The 16,161-nt window shown below is 37.8% G+C and overlaps 1 protein-coding gene across 1 annotated transcript in view; it reads right to left on the bottom strand.

The window, feature by feature from the left end:
* LOC124607387 (baculoviral IAP repeat-containing protein 6) overlaps positions 1-16,161 on the bottom strand; it is a 315,981-nt gene that overhangs the window by 203,256 nt on the left and 96,564 nt on the right. Inside the window, exons 20-22 of the mRNA XM_047139740.1 lie at positions 14,067-14,219; positions 13,866-13,972; positions 6,256-6,558 (exon numbers count right to left, since the gene is read on the bottom strand). Coding sequence (XP_046995696.1) covers positions 6,256-6,558; positions 13,866-13,972; positions 14,067-14,219 — 563 coding nt within the window. The remainder of the gene's footprint in view (positions 1-6,255; positions 6,559-13,865; positions 13,973-14,066; positions 14,220-16,161) is intronic.

Genomic DNA, 16,161 nt, shown 5'->3' with positions numbered 1-16,161 from the left:
AGCACAGTGGTTGCAGCTTAGCTTGTAAATCACATGACTGGTTTCTCAGGTAGCCCTGCTTTTGATGGGACAGGTGATGTTAGTGGCCAGACTGGAGTAGGTGGTGGTAGGAGGATGTATGGAACAGGTCTTGCATCTAGGTCTATTACAGGGGTATGAGCCATGAGGTAAAGGATTGGGAGCAGGGGTTGTGTAAGGACGGAGAAGTATATTGTGCATGTTCAGTGGACGGCAGAATACCACTGTAGGAGGGGTGGGAAGGATAGTGGGCAGGACATTTCTCATTCCAGGGCACAACGAGAGGTAATGAAAACCCTGGCGGAGAATGTAATTCAGTGCTCCAGTCCCAGATGGTACTGAGTTACGAGGGGAATGCTCCTCTCTGGCCAGACTGTGGGACTTTGGAAAGATTTGTTTTTGTACAAGGTTGGGAGGATAATTACAGTCAGTGAAGGCTTCAGTGAGACCTTCAGTATATTTTGAGAGGGACTGCTAGTCAGTGCACATGCAACAACCACGGGTGGCTTGGCTGTACAGAAGGGACTTCTTCGTATGGAATGGGTGGCAGCTGTCGAAGTGGAGGCATCGCTGGTGGTTAGTAGGTTTGATATGGATGGAAGTACTGATTTAGCCATCTCTGAGGTAGAGGTCAACATCTAGGAAGGTGGCTTGTTGCATTGAGCAGGACCAGGTGAAGCAAATGGGGGAAAAGTTGTTGAGGTTCTGGAGGAATGTGGATAGGGTGTCCTCACCTTCAATCCAGACAGCAAAGATGTCATAAATGAATCTGAACCAGGTGAGGGGTTTAGGATTCTTAGTTTTCAGGAAGAATTCCTCTAGATGGCCCATGAATAGGTTGGCATAGGATGGTGCCATGCGGGTGCCCATAGCTGTACCCTGGACTTGTTTGTAGGTAATGCCTTCAAAGGAGAAGTAATTGTGAGAGAGGATATAGTTGGTCATGGTGACTAGGAAGGAGGTTGCTGGTTTGGAATCCATAGGGCGTCTGGAAAGGTAGTGTTCAATAGCAGTAAGGCCATGGGTATTAGGAATGTTAATGTACAGGGAGGTGGCATCAACAGTGACGAGCAGGGCATCGTGTGGTAAAGGGACAGGAACTGTGGAGAGTCGGTCGAGGAAATGGTTGGTATCTTTTGTAATAGGTTGAAGGTGTTGGTCTATGAGAGCACAGATTCTCTCAATGGGGGCAGAGTAACCGGCCACAATGGGTCGTCTTGGGTGGTTGGATTTATGACTTTAGTGAGCACGTGGAAGGTGGGAGTGCGGGGAGTGGTAGCGGTAAGTAGAGAGATGGACTCTGGGGACAGGTTCTGGGATGGGCCTAGGGATTTGAGTAGTGATTGGAGATCCTGCTGGACTACTGGAATGGTGTCACCGAGGCAAGGTTTGTAGGTGGAAGTATCTGACAGCTGACGGAGTCCTTCCACCAGATAATTCTTGCAGTTCAAAATCAACGGTGGTGGAGCCTTTATCTGCAGGTAGGATTATAAGATCAAGATCAGTTTTTAGATAGTGGACTGTGGTTCTTTCGTGGAGGTAAGGTTAGTTTGCATGTTGAGGGATTTGGAGAATGATGGCGAGGAAAGGTTCGAGGTTAAGAAATTCTGGAAAGTTAACAGGGGGTGGTATGGAAGCAGTGAGGGTGGATCACAGTTGGATACAGGAGTGAAGTGTATTTCACTCAGTGAAAACAGTGATATACATTCAATGAACTACTTTTGTACATTATTTTGTAATTATTATGTACTGCATTTACAAATTTATTCTCCATCTCTGAAACTTCTATTTTCAAAATATAATTATTCTGTAAATATGTGGAGAATTTCAAAACAGCTTAAATAAATGTGAAGGTAAAGGATGATGGTATATATTTCAACAGAAAGTTCTGCTTTTCTCCTTCGTCTTATAAGTAGGAGCCCTACAAATAAGTTGAAAAAGTGTATGACTTCTGGGTGATTGCAATAATCACTATGGCCCTACGGCAATCTATTAACACACTGGAATTATTCGCTAACCACAGCCACTTAACATGATAGAATATTTTGAAGAAATACGGCAGATATTTTCCAAAGTGATGACATGCTAATGTTATTCAGTGCATGCATTAACTAAAATGATTCGCTTAAATTCAATTCTGGCAGTGACCATGTTCCTTTGGGAGATGCCACTGAGTTAATAAATATGATTCCATACACAGCCTCCAAAATACCCTACTTCCTATGAGCACTACTCCAAATTAAAACATCTTGAAGATGGCTTCATTTTTGATGAAAAAGGAATTTTTGATAATGACACCAGCAAGTTTTTGAACCACATGAAGAGACAAATATGTCAAGGCAGAGGTACATGAAACACTGGGTAGGACCTATGACCACAAATTAGAGCAAGTCACAGCTCACAGCAACTGGTTCTCGTTTCAACCCTAAGACGACGATGATGATGATGATGATCTCCGACAATACTGACATGACAAATAGTCTGTCAAATGCATATGGAATACAATGTGAATATTATGACTAGTGTACAAATTCCTTCAGATTTTAATGGAAAAGCACAGCTCCAAGCCAACCAGAAATGTAGGTACTATCAAATAAACGCAGCCTATTAAACTTGATAACCCACTGTTGAGTCCTCCAACTACCCCTGCCGGACATACATCCCTTCTAGCTCTTTTGTATTTTGGGTTGCATGCCCTGCACTTGAGGCTGCAAACAGAACAAGCCTCAGCGGCCATTCACAGAGGTTGCCTACAGCAGATAGACTACTTTGCGACACCCACCAGAGATGACAACCCCAGATTACAATGACATTGCAGAGATCATTATCTCCAACAGTAGCAGCCAATCATGCGGTTCTGGTGTAGCAATCTGCACAATGTTTATAACCTGTGACACGAGGGCTGCCAAGGCAGTTGCAATTCTACTCTGGATCGAATTTCAATTGCAGTTACAAAGTTAACAGCAAGTTCTGTAGATTATCGAGATGCGAGACTGGAAGACATTGTACTAATAAACTGACTTGTACTTGGCCTGATTTATTTGTGTAGTAGTTATAAAACACTGCATTGGCACTGTTGTTGATAGTGACACAGATCAACAGTAGTAAAGAGCACGATGCAACAGTGGTGCAGACAGTATTGTGACTCGACACCTATGGTTTAATCATTATTATGAAATGTATCAACTGCATTTCTTAAAGTACTTGGAAAATTTATGGACAGCCATGCAAGCAGTTAAACTTCAGTAGACATTATCTGCACCTCACTGGAAAGGTGTTTCAGGTAGCAAAGTTATTTGGTACACAGTACATTCCCTGTGTTTTCTAAATTCTTGTGTTGTCTTCAGAATATCCAATGCTTATTTGGTGGACATGTTGCACTTGAGTTGTGACACTTGTATTCTTATTATGTGCTTATGAATCCTCATTGTGCATTTTGCTGGTGGTCAATGCATCTGTGGAAAAACTGAATGTTACTAAGGACTTCTTGTTGCACAAGTTGGAGGACCAGGACCAACAACACACACACACACACACACACACACACACACAGAGAGAGAGAGAGAGAGAGAGAGAGAGAGAGAGAGAGAGAGAGACATTCAGTAAATAACACCAGTGTTCCACCCATTTGATCAGAGACACGAACAGTGGACCAGTCACATGGACAAACTTTAACAACATTTTATTGTACACAGAACTTCAGATGATTTAACTAAACAAGGATTTCTCATCTAAGGCTGGTGCATATGTGTATGGAATGGTTCAGCAACATTTCCCAGATAAAGACCTGTGTGAATTGGGTTATTCAGATGTTAAGGACAAGTTAAGTGAATATTTTCAAAGTAAACTTCTGGTTGTGGTCGCATACTACAAATTTTATCACACCTATAACAAACCTGGCCAATCGTTGAAAGACTAGGATTCTGTATTGCAAGGCCTTAATTGCAATTGCCATTTCAAATGTGAAAACAAAGATTATGCTCTTTCCTATGCAGATAGTGCTGAGAGAGAGATGTTAACTGTTCGTGCTCAAGATGCAGAATAGTGGTTAATGGACAAATAATTCAATTTAAATGATTAATGGAAAATCTCATATAAGATGTGAAACAAATACTAACAAAGAGATAGAGGGGCTGGCCAGTACTTACCTCAGCTCAGTACAGCCGATAGATACACATAAAACAGAACTGAAAATTTACATTCCTAGCTTTCGGAACTTTGTTCCTTCATCAGGGAGGAGAGAGGGGAAAAAAGGGAAGAAGGGAAAGTGGATTCAGTTACTCACAACCCAGGTTATGAAGCAACAGGGAAAGGTAAACAGGGAGGGTGGCAAGGACCTTTCCCTGTTGCTTCATAATCTTTGGCTTCCCTCTGACAACCATGCCTCCATCCTTGCTACCCTCCCTGTTTACCTTTCCCTGTTGCTTCATAACCTGGGTTGTGAGTAACTGAATCCACTTTCCCTTCTTCCCTTTTTTCCCCTCTCTCCTCCCTGATGAAGGAACAAAGTTCCGAAAGCTAGGAATGTAAATTTTCAGTTCTGTTTTATGTGTATCTATCGGCTGTACTGAGCTGAGGTAAGTACTGGCCAGCCCCTCTATCTCTTTGTTAGTAAATAATTCAATTTCACTAATTCATCTAAACCTCTTACCAACAGTGACACTTATGCTTTAATTGGGTCTCCAAAGTTGCTTAAGTTGCATGGAACTCTGAAAAGTTACAATAAGCAGACAGTGTAAATCAAAGGTCGTTGTCAAGTATAAAAACAATCGAGTGCAAGCTCTACTTTTAGTGACTCAACTGTTACAGAGGCCAGTATTTTGGGGCTAGATCCCTTTCAGTGCCTGTATTTCAGGGTTCATGATTGGGATGCCCACATCCGGGTCATGAATGTGGATTGGGGTAACGCACCATTGCCTTCTTCCCTGCCTGGACCAGAGCCATGGAGCACACTCCATCTCCAATCCATTGGACCTTTCTAGGAATGTATTGGCTCATTCTGCAGCACACCCAAATGGGCTAGCCCTATGTGGTACAGATTCACAAATGGAAACATCCATCACAGCTGGGTCATTACAGTGGATTTTTGTTAGGGAAGGTCTTCCTTGTGCCATTGTGATGGGTCATGGTGTCCACTCTTATGACTTTAGAATTCATCTCATCCTGTACGACCCAAGGTGTACAGCACAACAACACATTTAGAGATTAAGGAACAGCTGAACATTACCAATTTAATACGGCTGACACCCCCTATAAGGCTCTACATCACTTTTGGAATTAGCGTGAATGCTTCTATCATTTTTGTGGCATTTGAAGAGTGTTATTAAAGCTTTCACTACTGAGTATGAATGGATGTTAGACTTGAGCTAGAATTTCAATTTGTGTATAGTGTAGCATGGCATAGCCTATTTTGATCCACATGCCATATTTTACCAGTTAACACAATGTTTGACTCTCTGCCACACAAAAGGAACTTTAAAAATATTTGAGTGGCTATACAGAAGATAATAAATAAATTTGGCTAAGAAATTATTGATTTCAACACACTTCAAAAATACTGTATTTTAAAAAACATCTACTTTGATCTGTTCTCAACATAATGTGCTGAGCTGTGGTCACATGAAAGGAAGTAATTCAACAGATACAGTAAGGAGTAGCTTAGTAATAGCATTATTCAACTTGTGTCGCTTTTAGGACATCCCACACATATCCAGTGTGTGACAACTATCTGACAACTTATTGGGCGATAATGAGTATTGTCAGCTGTCCAACAAATTCTGTACAATTCTGGGCATCTATGTATGAACAGATCTTTAATATACAATACATCTCAAGATCACATATACAAGGCCACTTCCTGCACATTTCCCACAAATTTACTCTCATTTTCTGTACTTCCACTAGATTTTTATGTCTTTTTTAAAACTGAAAAATCCCTCAATCACAGTGTGACATGCAAATCTATAAGCAAAATTTGGATAGCTATCAATAAAATTTGATGAACATAAAGATAAAATTTCCTGGTGCAAAAGAATTTTTGTATAGGCATACAGGTGAAATGCTAAAACAGCTGACTGCAAAGACTAAAACAATGTCGCAAAGGGAGAGACTCCTAAATTAAATGAAAATGTGGGGTCAATTGAAGAAACAGGACTACATACTCTACCAAAGAATAAGAAAAGTATTTAAGAAATCAAATGTCACCTACTAATCAAATAATCTTGAAGAGATTCAAACCTTGTTAACATCCTGCTTATTTTCTGTCACATTCTCCTTTCTCATCCCATGTAAGAGTATTGGACCAGAAAATTCTGATGACTGCAGCGAGGAGGAGCTAGACCCATCATTCAAGCTTGAGGTGCTTGGCCCTACACTGCCCATGATACTAAATGACTTTGCCTTTGCCTTGACTTTTGCCAGTTCCTTATCCAATGCATAAAACATAAGTCCCAGTTTATGTTGAGTATCAGTAAGTTTCATTTCTGTAGGGATTGCTTGGTAAAAGGTATCATCTTTCTTCATATCTTCATAGAATGATATCTAATGGGAGAAAACATTAAGATAATAAAAGTTCCAAAACTTGGAAACATTATATGTACAGTGTCATCCAGTGACCTTCCTGTATTTATGCTTTGCAAATTATGAAAAAAATTACAATACTTTTTACATAGGATTAAGATATCACATACTTGAAATTAAATTAAACCTTACTGCAATACGATTAAGTAAACTGTAGATAATATATAATGTTTGCTCAAACATACTGTGGCAATCAGCAAACAAAACCACACACACACACACACACACACACACACACACACACTCTATCTTATCTACTACAAATTCTCTTCAGACAGTCGAAAAAAGTAAATATCATGTGGTTGGGACGAATTCAAAGAAAACAACTCATCTACAGTTTGCAGACAGTGATGTTCCAACTGAGCTCTTTGCATCAAATAATAAAAAGCTTTAATGTGTCAGTGGTTTCTATTTGTTCATTCCAATGATGTGGTAATCAAGAGCTGGTTGAAGATCACAGTTTGTCCGTAAATTGTAGTGCAGTTTAAAACCTCTGTTAGGAGAGTAATGGTTACAGAATGTAGGTGTCTAGATCCACGTTCCAGTCTATCACAAAGTTTATCTTTTCAGTGCAGAGAACACACTACTAAATAATAAGAATTACATGCCTTCATCATTTATACCCAAATCATCATGCACTGCACCATTTGGAATATATTCTTGAGGATGAAAAGCAAACATGACAAAGTTTGCAAAAATGTGTATGTCTTACATTCAGCTGCTAACAAAATGCAAATTAACACACAGAAATACCTGCTTTCTTTACTTATATTAAAATTATACTAACTTATCTTAGATACTTTTGAAATGTCAGTTCACTAATCTGAAACAGTTTGTAAATGTGTTTGAAAACTTGTCTGGCTTTATCACTGAAAGGAGAGTTCACTTAAAAGAAAATAGCAAAATCACAAGGAAACTGTGTGGCTGGTAAATCAGGTCAAAAAATCCAGTACTGCCAATAGATGCGTTTAAAAGTGAACAAAACTATGACTTAGCTTTTGGGAGTAGTAATTCCTTTTTCAGCAAGGAAAACAGATAGGTAGCTAAAGGTTACAAAGGAAGGCTTGTCACTCACATTCTCGGATGACAGGGACCCACATGTTGTGATTATGTTGGTGTTGTAACAGGAGGGTTCCTCTCAACCTCAGGTCTCAATGACTTGCTCTTCCTTTCGAAACATTTCTCTTTCTTTTCTCACTGAGGAAGAAACAGTTCTAAAAGCCAAATAAAAGTTTTCTTCTACTTTTAAATGTATCTACTGGTGGTACTCGACTGTCACCTCCTGAAGGTAAATACCGAAATTCATTCTGTGTACCTATCGCTCCACTATTCCAAGCCAGGTGACAAAAGATAACTAAGCTTAAGGGGATACGGAATCGGATTTTGGGTTAAAAAATCGAATTTTTTTTTATTGGCGTATTATATTCTGCCATGTTTCCTCTTTAAAATGAGGTATCATACATAGCTCTACTACAATTATAACTATTTTATTTTTGTATATTTGTGAGATCGGGTATTGCGCTTTAGTTATACACGTCTCTCGTGGCTGACCATGAACTTTTTGGCAGTACCTTTAAAGTGACATGAATTCAAATATCCCGGTTTCCAGCGACTATTTATACACTAGTTGCCCGAAAATGTTTCTCTCTGGTTTCCTCAAGTTACTCTTTGACTTTGTGGCGGGACTGTTTTGTAAACAGTGTGATATAAGAAAGTAGTTGTTGTTGAGTTATTTCGTATTTAGTGCTTCATTTTTCGCAGTGAAAATGCCTAGAGCTAAAGCAAAAGTATTTAAAAAGCGTGTGAACTGGCAAAAGAAAAGAAATAATGATTCATTAGCAAAGCAAAGCAGTTCATCATCATCACTGTTGGAAAATGTGAATCCACTTATTACTGATTTGCCGAACGAACTTACACCAAATGAAAACAGTGCTTCTCATAAAAAACTAAGAGATTTGGAAGAGAAATATAATTTACTTGATAGAGGGAATGAAGTTTTTGAACTCATTGATACGAATATATTGTGTGAAGCTCTTGAAAACAGTTTGTGCTGCAAAAAATGTCATGGAAACGTATCTCTGAAAGTAGAATCCCATGTTGGCCTGGCTGCCCAGTTTAATTTAATATGCAGTGTTTGTAAATACAGCTGTAAGTTTCCAAGTTCGGTTTCAGTAACTGTAAATAATGGATACAAGAAAACTGAACTTTATAGTGTAAATATTAGGTTAGTTTATGGATTGCGAGCAATTGGTAAGGGCAAAGCAGCTGGTGATATGCTATGTGGTGTTCTAAATCTTCCAAGTGCACCTTCAAAGTTTGAAGCTTACAATTATGTACTAGGATCTGCAGTTGAAGATGTAGCACAGAAGTCAATGCAGGTTGCTGTGGAAGAAGCAGTGGAAGAAAATGACGGCAGTCGTGACCTCACAGTGGCGTTTGATGGCACGTGGCAGAAAAGGGGCCACACCTCCAACAATGGTGTTGTAACAGCAACTAGTGTTGATACTGGCAAGGTTATTGATGTTGCAATAATGTCTAAATACTGTAGGTGCACAGGCAGGCTGAAAAATGAACACAGTGATGACTGTATTGCTAATTATTATGGTAGTAGTGGTGGCATGGAGGTTGCTGGGGTGAAGAAAATTTTTCATCGCTCTTCACAGTGGTATAATGTTCGCTATGTCAAATATCTGGGAGATGGTGACTCTAAAGCATTCAAAGAAGTTTTGGAAAGCAAACCATATGGGAACAGTGTAAATATAAGCAAACTTGAATGTATAGGACATGTGCAGAAGAGAACGGGTGCCAGGCTGAGAAGGTTAAAATCAGTTATGAAAGGGAAAAAACTAGATGATGGGAAAACCTTGGATGGCAGAGGAAGATTGACTGATTCCATAATAGACCACATTCAGAACTGCTATGGCCTTGCAATCAGGCAAAATACAGGCAATCTTGAAGAAATGAGGAGAGCTATATGGGCTTTATATTTCCACACCGCATCCACGGATGAGCATCCACAACATGGTTTGTGCCCCAAAGGTGAAAACAGCTGGTGTAAATACAATAGGGGACTAACAACAGGAGAGAAATTCATTCACCACCACAGTCTACCATCAGCCATCATGGCAGAAATAAAGCCCATTTTCAGAGATCTGGCTGACAGAAGTCTTCTGATGAAATGTCTTCACGGAAAAACGCAGAACCCCAACGAGTGCTTGAATAGTGTGATATGGCATCGTCTCCCAAAAACAGTGTTTGTCGGAATTAATACACTACATTTTGGTGTGTATGATGCTGTGGCAACCTTCAATCTTGGAAATATAACTAAATGCCAGGTCCTTCAAAAGTTGGGTATGTGTGTTGGTTCCCGTACGGTACGTGCTATGTTCTTTTTAGATCAGCACAGACTAAGGCATGCTGATAATATAATCAAGACATTAGTGAAAAAAGCAAGACAGGTGCAGAGGGGTGCCAAAAGAAGACTTGAAGATGATTATGAAGACTGTGAAGGGGGTATTAGCTACGGATCAGGAATGTTTTAATCTTCTTTCTCCGTTTCCCGTAAGTTTACTTTTTACTTCATCTAGGAACATTATCTCAGGTACTGGTCAACCTAGAAGTCTGAAATTTTTATGACGTAGTGACATAGGTCCCTATTACATACTGAAACAACGATTTTTTAATTACTTGATTTACAAAAGACTTAGGGGTGATAGTCTAGTAAAAAGCGATGGAAAAAATTTACTTAAAAATAAATGTACAATATCTCTGTAAGAAAATACTTTGACAATAAACTGTTGTTTCAGTATTGTTGTAACATATGAATGCACATACAGTAAAATTTTTACCTCTCTGTCTCCAGTAGTTTGTGAGAAAATGTTCCCTATAGTAGGCATATATTAACATTGCGGGGATAGGTGATTCCGTATCCCCTTAAGTAAAGCCATATCTCAACAAATTGCTTTATATAATAAATGCCATGCATTAAAATGTAACCTGTAAATAACAGGTTACTGACGATGCACTACACCTTTATTGACTATGTTATAAAATAAACGTTACATGGAGTTTTTGCCATGTAAAATGAAGTTGCCATCTCGAACTTTCGATGACTTCCTCTTTCATCATCATCATCATCATCATCATCATCATCATCATCATCATCATCAGGATATTAGATTTCAATAGGTACTTTTGTCAGCTGAATTATATCATGAAGACATCACAGAGCTTCCATTTGCTACCAGAGATTACGTTACTGTATATGACTCAAAAGCAACAGAGAAATCATTGGAGTCTTCCACCATCCGATGAAATCAGCATCACTACCAATGTTCTTCAGTCAGACATAAACATAATCTCTTGTAGCATATTGAAATTAAATAATGATTTTGTGATGTTTCCATGACGTAATTTGGCCTACTAAAGCACGTAATGACCTACTGAAATCTCATTTCATGATGGCGATGGAGGCAGTCAGCAAAAGCCCGATACTGACAAATCTAACGCGGGAAGAACTCCACGAAGCATTTATTCAAGAATTTCACTTGGGGGGGGGGAACACAATTTCAGGCTCAGTCTACTTATTTGAATGGCTATTAGTAGAGGCACCTGTTTGTGGTGAAAATGTTCGCCTGATATTGTTATTTCTAGAAACCTGTTTTCAGCATATTTTTCACTAATTTCAGCAATAATTTCACTAAATTTGATTTCCACTTTTCAGCATTAAAAACTAAAGCAAAAATCACTAATTGTTTATTTCTAGTGAAACATCTTTTATTTTTACATAAATTCATAAAGCTTGAAACTTATACATGTGACAAAAACACATATATCAACGCAAAAATGTTTGGAAAACATTTATCGTGCCACTTTAATTAGCAGGGCCTAGCCTATGCAAATAATCTAAAAATCAGTCTGAGAAAGAGAGGAATACCACGACTTCCATATTATTGGGAGTCAGAGCTGTTCTCCTGCCAGACATTATATTACAATATGTCAAAAATGACATCTCACTTATCAACATTACTGACTGGGATCCACAAAGCCATCACTGCAGCTTCCAGCGAACGCCCATATCCTGATTTCAAGGAAGGAGTAGCAGCAACCACATCAACAACTCTACCTTCTCTTCAAGAACTAGCAACTAAATCCCTAAATACTGGATGTGGTATATTCTGATGTTGAAAGTTCTTGTAGAATGGAAATATCCATATTAGTTGAGAGATTTCAAACCCGTCAAAAATAACCTTTCATTATGTTTCTTGGATCAAACAATCTACCAACAGAAGAAATGACAATCTTTCCTGTGTCACACTTCATTAATTGGTTCAGTTTCATCAGGCTTGTTCTACCTGTAGATTGGAACGTTAAATGTACTTGCATTTGCTTCAGCAGGTTTATCTGTGGCTATCTCAGGGCAAAATGGCATATTCTAGCAATTTAAAGCTCTTTGATACGTCAGTACGCTTTAATGATATGATGGAGCTCTCTAACGTCAGCAGCAAACTGCAACATTTAGAGCAATCTTTGACAAGAAAATAGCTGGGCATTAAATTTTTTGTACTTCATTACAGTTCAGGACTTCCAAATAGTTCACAGCAACACTCTCATCTTCATCAGTTTCAACAAATTATACTATATCATTGAGATATTCTCCAAGGTACTCGGTACTTTTAAACCACGAGTTCCACCTGGTGATGACAGGATTATGGGAAATTTTAGTTTTTGTGGGTTCATCTTCATATTACCAATTTAAAAATTGAATGTATGCATGCTTTCTTTCTCAGGTATTAAGGAAGGTTTGTTTTGGCTGCAGAGCACAATGGTTAAAACCACGAAGTTTCACAGCCCACACACTGCTCACCAAATTTAATTTATGAGCATAGCACTGCATGTGTACTAACCCTTATAAAAGTAAAACCCTAATTGCATTTATACCCATGTCCTTTCTCTGGCACTCAATTCCCACAATGCAGTATATGCACATTAAGTATCTTTCTAATAATTAATTAATTAATTAATCACAAAAAATGTTTTCATGAAACTACTACTTCTTGAACAAAAGCTTGGCATATTAATAACTTGAAGCACAAGAACAGATCATAAAATATAAGACTGGATGCCCCAGCAATCAGCAAAAATTTTCAACATGCAATATATTGCCAGATCAAAGAATGCACTGGACGTTGTTGAATGTCTTACTTCCTTGCACAGGAAATGAAGTTAGCAATATTCAACACAAACTAAGATAGCAATATACATCAAAGTGGTGCATAATCAACTGTCATCAATATCCAGATTTCACTGCCAAAATTCAAATCGAATTTCCACCGTTTTAACTTTGCGATACAGTTCCACACATCTTTGTTGATTATTTCATGGTTTTTGCTTCAAAGTAAATAGTTTCATGTTTTAAGCCAAATTTGTAAAATTTCATACAAATTTTGTAACTTTGCACTTTGCATAAACCAAGTTCCTCTAACTACTACTCACATAAGTTAATTATAGTAATAGTTTGAAACAGGCTCCTGTAAATTTCAAGGCAGGTGAACAATCAAGTAAACATTGAAGTTGCACAGTGTTTCAATTGGGAAAGCAGTTCTTAAACAGTTGTTAGCTGATTGTTTTGAACCATGTCGTCATGAGTATGCTATGGTGGACAAAAAGTGTATAGGCCAATGTAGATGTCCTCAGAGCTTAATGTCTATTAATTGTATTAATAGGGTTTAGTGTTTTGTCTGTTTAAATGGTTAATTCTGAAAAGCATTTGTAGAGGGACTAGGTAAGACAAAGAGGATCTTTGTTTCATCACATCAGATGCCTAGTCAGTGCCACACAAAATGGCACAAGCTAATTTTTCTGGCTGAAACATATCCCTAATTACACATAATTTTCACATTGCTGTTTATAGATGTCTGAATGGGAATGTAGCCTTAAACACATTCCTTGCAACCCAGAATAGTCTTCCATCATATATAATGACCAAATATATAAATGTAATCTTCATAAATTTGTTGAAAATTTGTTTTATACACACGACACTGCGATAAGTAAAAGAACGAAATTTTTTGAAGACTTTAAGCCTGTCACCACCTCACACTGCTCATGATAATAATTTAAAACTAAGAACTTACAATGGCATCTCTTGATACACTGCAAGATTTTTCCAAGTTCTTAGTGGCAATAAACCTTCAACAGTGTGCACTGTTTCCAATATTTCACTTTAACCATGTTCAAGATTTTATTTATAATTAACTCATACTTACAAATTCATTGTCTGCCTTTTTAGTGCCACTGTTTGATACAATAAAGTTAGTAACATCAAAATTCCCCATATTTCCAGCGGGAATTGGCATTGTAAATCCAGATGAACCTGAAGAATAAAACAAACAACCAATGTTAAAGTTTTATTTCAGCTTTTATATATGTTTTACTAAATTAAAAACAGGCTCTTCAGCAATACTTGCCTTGATCTATTTTTTCCATTTTTGTACCATCACTTGCTGCGTGGCATGTGAAATGCAGAGGTTCCACTTCAAGCAGACCTTTCAAATAGTGATTTGATGATAATCCCTTCAGCCGTAATTGTGTAAACTTCGAATCTGGTCCTTGACCTCCAACTATAAAAAGAGAGAAAATAATTACTCCATGAAGTGCTATGAAGCATAATACAACAAAGTTGGCCTTGAATTTTGAATTAACTAGGAAAAAAATTTTTTTTTTTAAATTGGTCCTGTTGTTATAATTTCTTTTACTGATTGTTTTCCAATAATGGCATTTTAACATTTCATAAATTTAAATATTAAATAACTGTAAAATACCTCAGTCACCTGGCTTGTATTAGCAGCTGGCGATATAGTCAAATAACACTGAGGTATAGTTTACAGAACTGACAGTGACGACGAATCATTGGGAACAGGTCTGATTCAGATTCGGATATTTTTTGAATTTTTCAGAGTCCTGGGTATGTAGCCAAACAAAGTTTCCTACACATTTTGTATTGTGCATTCACCTCTCAGCAGTCAGCAAATCAATATGCTATTTTCTCACCTTAAAAATATGGTTTGGATTGTTGTTATTCTTTGATTATAACATTTATATAGCATTTACGGCCAATATTCTCACAAAATATCTTTTATTTTTATGTAATTAAAGCTTAAAAATCAAGATCTGGTCATGTGATCGAAAATGTTCAATTATTGGCGGATGCTCTGGTGATGGCACAGATTAGGACTAAGATGAAGCTATATGTGTCTTATAGGAGTGTTAGCTGAAGTTACAAGGTTTTTACACACTTTTTCTGGAAACAGTTAAGCTATTTAGTGATGGAAAACACAGTTACAACTTTTAAGTGACAACAGAAAGGAATTTTGTGAAAGCTGATAGTGCAAACTTTGCAAACGTTGATGCGTTTGAGCTCCATCCATTTGAGCGCAACATGTTCAACAAAGAACGTCCTTTTCCCTGCTCCCCACAACACCGTTAAACTCACTCAAAACTAAGGAATTGTAGAACTTTTGCAAATGTGCCCATATATTATACCTAGATTGCTGACTATCAATTGTGAGCTACGACCCAAAGCACAATAAAATTATTCTTGGCAAAACTTAATGCCGATTTCCTCTGTAGAAGACACTCAGCAGAGATACTGTACACAGGAGTAGTTTGGTAGTTCAACAGGTAGCACATCTGACTGCTGATGAAGAGGTCACATGTTCAAATTCTGGAAGGGTCTTATATATTTTTAAAAAGTTTTACATGAAATACAAAATTAGCATTAACAAGGACTGACTGTAACAAATGTTTTGATTGTGGGATGTATTATGTATAGCTTCACATTCGTCTTACTCTGAGACATGAACAACAGAGCATAAATGCACTTACTTTGTGAACAAACAATTCACTTTTTTGAAAAGTATTGTTAGTAGTGAAGATATTACCATATGCACCAGTACAACGAAGTGTAGGATGATGAGGTTATGTGGAGAGATGTGAAGTGTGTACAACATGCAAGGGACACAAACATAAGGGCTGAGATGTTTGTGGGTGAAAACTAAAGTTAGTGTCTGAAGGAGACTTACTTCATATTTATGAAAGATGATGTAGCTGCGAAAGTTTAAACAATAAGGATCCTAGCTGGACAGTGCAAAGATAAAACATTTTTTCTAATGAAGTGGTCACATTAACCAGAAAATACATTTCTGAACGTGGCGTATATGAAAACCAATTGCAAACGTAAGCACATGTAAACAGCAAGGAAACACAATAATATTCTGTTTATGATTGGTGTGTTGAAGTTTTGTAACTGTGATTTGTTTTTTATGTAAGAGGACTGTAGGGTTGTTTTATAAATAAGTTAAAATGTTCTTTCAGGTTAGATTCGAGCCTGCCATCTATGGACATCATCTTACAAAATTCAGCGACACCGAGCTACTGAATAATTGAGGTGTAGCTGGGAAAAATGGCAATTTTCACTAGGAGTTTAATTTCGTTGAATGGCACTATACTTTACAGTAACAGTGGGAGAGCGTATCTTGGAGGTAAGTTAATGTTAACCTTACA

The sequence above is a fragment of the Schistocerca americana genome, chromosome 1 (assembly GCF_021461395.2).
Source record: "Schistocerca americana isolate TAMUIC-IGC-003095 chromosome 1, iqSchAmer2.1, whole genome shotgun sequence".
Lineage (NCBI taxonomy): Eukaryota > Metazoa > Arthropoda > Insecta > Orthoptera > Acrididae > Schistocerca > Schistocerca americana.
This window is presented reverse-complemented; position numbering and strand designations above follow the sequence as displayed.